A 7,500-nucleotide genomic window follows, 5' to 3' on the forward strand; every position below is an offset into this window, starting at 1 on the left:
TCCAGCTAGTGTGGTAGGATGAAGGCAGTATACAGCTAGTGTGGTAGGATGATGGCAGTATACAGCTAGTTTGGTAGGATGAAGGCAGTATACAGCTAGTGTGGTAGGATGAAGGCAGTATACAGCTAGTGTGGTAGGATGAAGGCAGTATACAGCTAGTGTGGTAGGATGAAGGCAGTATACAGCTAGTGTGGTAGGATGAAGGCAGTATACAGCTAGTGTGGTAGGATGAAGGCAGTATACAGCTAGTGTGGTAGGATGAAGGCAGTATACAGCTAGTGTGGTAGGATGAAGGCAGTATACAGCTAGTGTGGTAGGATGAAGGCAGTATACAGCTAGTGTGGTAGGATGAAGTCTGTGCTTTAAGACGTAATCTGCAGGATGACATTTTAACAAGGCTCTTTCCTCTATTGCAGGGCAACATCCAGCATGTTCAATCTGGCCTGCGGAGGTTGGAGTGTTTTGGTTGAAACGTTTTGGATTACAAAACACTCCAGGCCGCTCTTGAACATCCAACATGTGAAAGTATATAGAAATTATAATGAATCTAAACTTTTTCATGTATCTGCCCCTTTTTTCTGATAAGCAAATCGTTCAGGAAAAAACTTGTCCGGCCCACCGCTGAATTTTGAAATCCGATGTGGCCCTCGAGCCACAATTATTGCCCAGCGCTGATCTGTTGAGGAAGAGAGAGAATAAGAGAGGGGGAAGCAGAGAGAAAGAGAGGACTAGTCAGTGACGGACGGGTAGGGAGTTGGAAAGGGATAAAATAGCTGAAACAGCGATGGAAGCTGCTGGAAATGTTCTGATATAATTACCTCTTTTATTAAGCTCCATGTGAAATCTATCTGACCACATCAAAGGTGCCTCTGTGTGTGTGTGTGTGTGTGTGTGTGTGTGTGTGTGTGTGTGTGTGTGTGTGTGTGTGTGTGTGTGTGTGTGTGTGTGTGTGTGTGTGTGTGTGTGTGTGTGTGTGTGTGTGTGTGTGTGTGTGTGTGTGTGTGTGTGTGTGTGTGTGTGTGTGTGTGTGTGCCTGTGTATGTGTGTGTGTGTGTGTGTGTGTGTGTGTTCAAACTGCAGCCAGAGAATATTTTGATCAAAGCAGTGGTTTATACTGCCTTCATCCTATCAGTGGTTTATACTGCCTTCATCCTACCAGTGGTTTATACTGCCTTCATCCTACCAGTGGTTTGTACTGCCTTCATCCTACCAGTGGTTTATACTGTCTTCATCCTACCAGTGGTTTAGTCACCGTTCTGTGAGTCACACAGAGCAGAACGCTCACAGTCTGCAGGGGCAGTATTGAGTAGCTTGGATGAAAGGTGCACATTTCAAACGGCCTGCTCCTTAGTCATAGTTCCTAATATTTGCATATTATTATTAGTATTGGATAGAACACACTGCAAAGTTTCTAAAACTGTTTGAATTATGTCTGTGAGATTAACAGAACTCATATTGGCAGGCAAAATCCTGAGTTGAAATCAAAACAGGAAGTCAGAAATCTGAACTTGTCTGTATTCACCAGAGTCCCTTAAGAAATCCAATTGTGTTATGAATGATGTTGGGGTTCCACTAGATGTGAGCAATCAATAGAAATTCCAATGAGACTTCTATGATGTTGTGGGAGAGAATGAGAGCAGAATCAGTCAGGTGTCCATCAAGCAGCCATGCCCTGATCATGTCTTTTCCTCATGCAAGTCACTGACATTCCATCACTCACGCAGACAAGAAGGAACACTCCGGTTGGAACTTTATTGAAGCTACATGTAAAAACATCCTAATGATTGATTCAGTACTTAGTTTGAAATGTTTCTTCGACCGGTAATATCACATTTTGAAGTTTTTGTCCGATATAACGCTGACCAGAATTAGCGTTTGGATATGTAAACCAGAGGCGCTAACAAAAGACGGATTTTTTCGAACAAAACAAACATTTATTGTGGACCTGGGATTCCTGCTGTGCTTTCTGATCTAAATCAACAAAGGTAATGAAATATTTATCATGTATTTTATTGTTTATAGTGACGCTATCTTTGCAGCTGTGGTATGCTAGTTTGAGCGCTGTCTCAGATTATAGCGTGCAATTATTTTTCCGTAAAGTTTTTTTGAAATCTGACATAGCGGTTGCATTAAGGAGAGGTATATCTATAATTCAATGTGTATAACTTGTATTATCATCTATATTTATGATGAGTATTCATGTTGAAACGATGGGCTATGCAAAGTCACTTGATGTTTTTGCATTTAGTGAATCTTGTAGCTTCAATGTAAACTCAGATTTTTTTTATATAAATATGAATTTAATCAAACAAAACATGCATGTATTGTGTAACATGAAGTCCTATGAGTGTCATCTGATGACAATAATTGAAGGTTAGTGATTCATTTTATCTCTATTCTGGTTTTTGTGAAGCTATCATTAGTTGGGAAAAACGGCTGTGATTATTTTTGGTTTTGTGGTGACCTAACATAATCGTTTGTAGTGCTTTCGCTGAAAAGCATATTTGAAATCGAACACTTTGGTGGGATTAACAACAAGATTCCCTTTAAAATGATATAAGACACATGTATGTCTGAGGAATTTTAATTATGAGATTTCTGTTTTTTTGAATTTGGCGCCCTGCACTTGGACTGGCCGTTGTCATATTGGTCCCGATAGTTTGCTAACGAGGATATGGAGCGCTTAAGTGTGTCTGTGTGTCTCCTAAGTGACATATACAGCTAGTGTGGTAAGATGAATGCACACGCAACTCAGCCCAACTCTGAAGAGTATGACGTTGGTGCTTTAAAACTTCATCTGCAGGATGACATTTTAAGAAGACTGCCGCCAGTCTCTAGTGTTCCTCTCAAGGGCTGTCTCCACACACACACACACACACACACACACACACACACACACACACACACACACACACACACACACACACACACACACACACACACACACACACACACACACACACAAACACACACACACACACACACACACACACACACACACACACACACACACACACACACACACACACACTAATTCAGCATCACCCGCTGTGTTTCATGTCTCATTGTCATTTTAAGTATTATTGTCAGGCTTTAAGAGAAATATCCTTCTTAGGGTCATAATGTAGATATTATATCATCGCACATCTTCTGTAAAAGTTCATTACTGTGTTGTAACTGTTAATATTCATAATTTCATAAGTTCTTCCATCTCCACCTTTTAAACCCAATTTACAGTGTCCTCATTAAACACCAGATAAAATGATACAATGGAAAACTAGTATCTAGGGTGCATAGTAATACGGTATCTTTATGTTTAAAAGAGGGTAGTTAAGTCAAAGGACTTGGTTTGAGCCCCTGAGGAGAGAAGAGAGGAGAGAGAGGAGAGAGAGGAGAGAGAGGAAGGAGAGAGAAGCGGGAGAGGCGGGAGAGGAGAGAGAGGAGAGAGAGGAGAGAGAGGAGAGAGAGGAGAGAGAGGCGGGAAAGGAGGAAGAGGAGGGAGAGGAGAGAGAGGTGGGAGATGAGGAAGAGGAGAGAGAGGTGGGAGATGAGGGAGAGGAGAGAGAGGAGAGAGAGGCGGGAGAGAAATACATGATAACAAATTAACAGTAAATATTACACTCGCAAAGGTTCCAAAAGAATAAAGACATTTCAAATGTCATAATATGTAGATATAGAGTGTTGTAGTGATGGGCAAATAGTTAAAGTACAAGTTCCCTCTCTCTCGCTCTCTCTCTCTGCCCCCTCTATCTCTGCCAACCCTCTATCTCTCTCTCTCTCTCTCTCTCTCTGTACAGTAGTTATATATTATAGATATTATTGATATGTACATTAAAGGACAGCAGTGTGAGTGAAGGAAAGTGTGGATGAAATAAATTACTGATTTACTGATTTACTGATTTGAAATCCAAGATCCCACATTTTCTTTAGTAAAAACTAAAACCTTTTTGTATAATTCTCTCATTTACAACATCCATTCATTTTATTAATGCTCGCATTTGAAAATACAAACATTTGAATTGCTTCTATGTAAAACGCGCAAATAATTGTTGGTATTGCTTGGGCATTGTGGACGGCGCTGGTGGATGGTTGTAAGCATTTGCCTCTGAATCCAAAAGTTCAAAGTTCAAATCCAATGATAGAAAGTTGTTTTTGACAGTTTAGTCTCGACCTTTACCTTAACCACTCAGAGTTTATACCTAACCCTCAATACATTGGAGTTAATTCCTGAACTTAACCCTGAACACTTTGAAATTTGAACTTTGGAACAACTATACTATATATCCTGTTCCTGTGAGTAAAGCTGCAGTCTGGTAGAGAACGACCAGACTGTTACTGAGGGAGAGAGGAGAGGACAGGACACACACACACACAAAGAGAGAGACACACACAAAGAGAGAGACACACACACACACACACACACACACACACACACACACGCACACACGCACACACGCACACGCACACACAGAGATAGTTAGAGGCCTGAGTAGAGGACAGAACATGCTGTACTGTCTAGGAGTGTTTCCCCTTCCATCTCCCTCAACCCTACTGCTCCCCATGAGACGTGTGTGTGTGTGTGTGTGTGTGTGTGTGTGTGTGTGTGTGTGTGTGTGTGTGTGTGTGTGTGTGTGTGTGTGTCTCTCTCTCTCTCTCTCTCTCTCTCTCTCTCTCTCTCTCTCTCTCTCTCTCTCTCTCTCTCTCTCTCTCTCTTTGTGTGTGTGTGTGTGCAGCCCTCCAGAGGAACGCTAGAGGCTAGCGGCCATCTTCTTAAAAAAATGTGTGTGCCTTTCTGTGCTTGTGTGTGTGTGTAGCCCAGTCCATTTTCCATCTGGCTGGATATGTGGAGCTGCCGTGACAATGGTAGGGAGAGAGAGAGGTTATTATCAATGACCTTTGAACTGGCCCCGTCCATGTTACATTGGTGCTGGGATCCAGAGGAACATGCTAAAAGCTTAAGCGACCTCTCTCTCGATCTCTCTCTCCCCCCACCCCCTCTCTCGATCTCTCTCTTTCCCTCTCTACCCCCCGCTCTCTCTCTCTGTCTCTCTCTCTCTCTCTCTCTGTCTCTTGCTTCTATCTATCCCTTGATCTCTCTGTCTCTCTCTCTCTGTCTCTGTCTATCTCTCTCTCGATCTCTCTATCTCTATCTCAATCTCTCTTCTCCCCCACCCTCTCTCTATGTCTCTCTCTCTGTCTGTCTCTCTGTCCATCTCTCTGTCCATCTCTCTTTTTCTCTCTCTGTCTCTCTCCCTAAATCCATCTCGCCCTCTGTCTCTGTGACAGACCCATGTCATAGATTGATGTAGGATGGCTCTGGATTGGATAGCTGCTTTTTTATGGACTATTTTGTGTGTTTTGGGGTTGAAGAACTGTATTATGGTATGTTTCTCTGAGTCGTGGCTGAACAAGGACATGGATAATATACATTCAGAAAGTACTCAGACCCCTTTAGTTTCCACATTTTGTTACGTTATTCCTCATCAATCTACACACAATACCCCATAATGACAAAGCAAAACTAGGTTTGTAGAAAATGTTGCATATTAATTAAAAGTACAAAACAGAAATACCTTAGTTACGTAAGTATTCAGACCCTGTATACCACCACAAACCGATGCTGTCACCAAGACCGTACTCAACGAGCTGGATATGGCCATAAGCAAACAAGAAAATGGGAAACTGAAATCTGTTTTACCTCATTTTTACTAGCATGTCACCTGTGCAACTAGAGGAGACAAAACTCTAGATCATCTCTACTCCACACACAGTGATGTTTACAAAACTCTAGATCATCTCTACTCTACACACAGCGATGTTTACAAAACTCTAGATCATCTTTACTCTACACACAGTGATGTTTATAAAACTCTAGATCATCTTTACTCCACACACAGCGATGTTTACAAAACTCTAGATCATCTCTACTCCACACACAGCGATGTTTACAAAACTCTAGATCATCTCTACTCCACACACAGCGATGCTTACAAAACTCTAGATCATCTCTACTCCACACAGCAATGTTTACGAAACTCTCACTCACTCTCCATTTGACAAATCTGACCATAAGTCCAACCTCCTGATTCCTGCTTACAAGCAAAAACTCAAACAGGAAGTTCCAGTGACGCGCTCAAGAAGGAAGTGGTTCAATGAACGGATGCTAAGCTACAGGACTGTTTCGCTAGCACAGACTGGAATATGTTCCAGGATTCATCCGATGACATTGAGGAGTTCACCACATCAGTCATCAAATTCATTAATACATTTAATAAGTGCATCGATGATGTCATCCCCACAGTGACCGTACATACATATTCCATCCAGAAGCCATGGATTGCAGGCAACATCCACACTGAGCTAAAGGCTTGAGCTGCCGCTTTCAAGGAGCTTGACACTAATCCAGATGCTTATAAGAAATCACGATACAACCTCCGCTGAGCCATCAAACAGAGAAAATGTCAACACAGGACTAAGAATCCTACTACTACGCCGGCTCTGATGCTCGTCGGATGTTGCAGGGCTTGCAAACTATCACGGATTGCAAAAGAGAAACCAAGCCGTGAGCTGCCCTGTTGCAAGAGCCTGCCAAATGCCTTCCATGCTCGTTTAGAGGCGAGCAACACTGAAGCATGCATGAGAACACCAGATGTTCTGGATGACTGTGTGATCATGCTCTCTGTAGTCGATGTGAGTAAGATCTTTAAACAGGTTAACATTCACATTCCTCCCTCTGTGTCTCTGTTAGTGACACAGTCTGATTCTGGGTTCAGCTGCTATGTTGGTAAACTAAACCTTGACCAAATACAATCCAAGGAACAACAATGAGTGAAGTGAATTGTAATATTTCAGTTTGCTAACAGCAGGTGACACCAAGACATAGAAATAGGAAAAGGGTCTGTTTACTGATTCTGTTTATCTTCTTTCTCTCTCTTCAACCCCTCCCCCTCTCCCCTCCCCTTCTCCTCCATTTCTTTCCTACCCCCCCTCTCCTCCCACTCTCCTCTCCCTCTCCTCCTCCCCCCCTCTCCTCCATTTATTTCCTACCCCCCCTCTCTCCTCCCACTCTCCTCTCCCTCTCCTCCTCTCCCCCTCTCCTTCATTTCTTTCCTACCCCTCCTCTCTCCTCCCTCCAGACTGCTTCTCCTCTAAAGGGGAGGACAGGTTGTTCAGGAGGCTGTTCCGGAGTTACAACCAGTTTATCAGGCCGGTGGAGAACGTCTCAGACCCCGTCACCGTGGAGTTTGAGGTTTCCATGTCACAGCTCGTAAAAGTGGTATGTCACACACACACATATGTACACACACAGGCACGCATGCACACACAAATACACACAAACAAGCGTGAATGCACACACACGTACCTGAGCATACATACAGAAACACACCATGTACCGTGCACAGATACACACACACACCCACATTCCATTAGCTTTTCTCTGATGAACGAGAGTAATGTGGTCAGAATCTAATCTCACTAAAAGTGCCCACTCAGCTGTGT

At 42.9% G+C, this 7,500-nt stretch overlaps 2 protein-coding genes across 4 annotated transcripts in view; both read left to right on the forward strand.

Moving 5' to 3' along the window:
- LOC129832085 (protocadherin-16-like) overlaps positions 1 to 7,500 on the forward strand; it is a 242,593-nt gene that overhangs the window by 34,409 nt on the left and 200,684 nt on the right. The gene's annotated exons all lie outside the window — the stretch shown is intronic.
- LOC129832086 (neuronal acetylcholine receptor subunit alpha-3-like) overlaps positions 7,114 to 7,500 on the forward strand; it is a 19,495-nt gene continuing 19,108 nt past the window's right edge. For both annotated transcript variants that reach the window (XM_055895840.1, XM_055895841.1), the window contains exon 1: positions 7,114 to 7,276. In XM_055895840.1, coding sequence (XP_055751815.1) covers positions 7,256 to 7,276 — 21 coding nt within the window. In that variant the 5' untranslated portion in view covers positions 7,114 to 7,255. The remainder of the gene's footprint in view (positions 7,277 to 7,500) is intronic.

This window comes from Salvelinus fontinalis, chromosome 33, assembly GCF_029448725.1.
Source record: "Salvelinus fontinalis isolate EN_2023a chromosome 33, ASM2944872v1, whole genome shotgun sequence".
In the NCBI taxonomy this organism is placed as follows: domain Eukaryota; kingdom Metazoa; phylum Chordata; class Actinopteri; order Salmoniformes; family Salmonidae; genus Salvelinus; species Salvelinus fontinalis.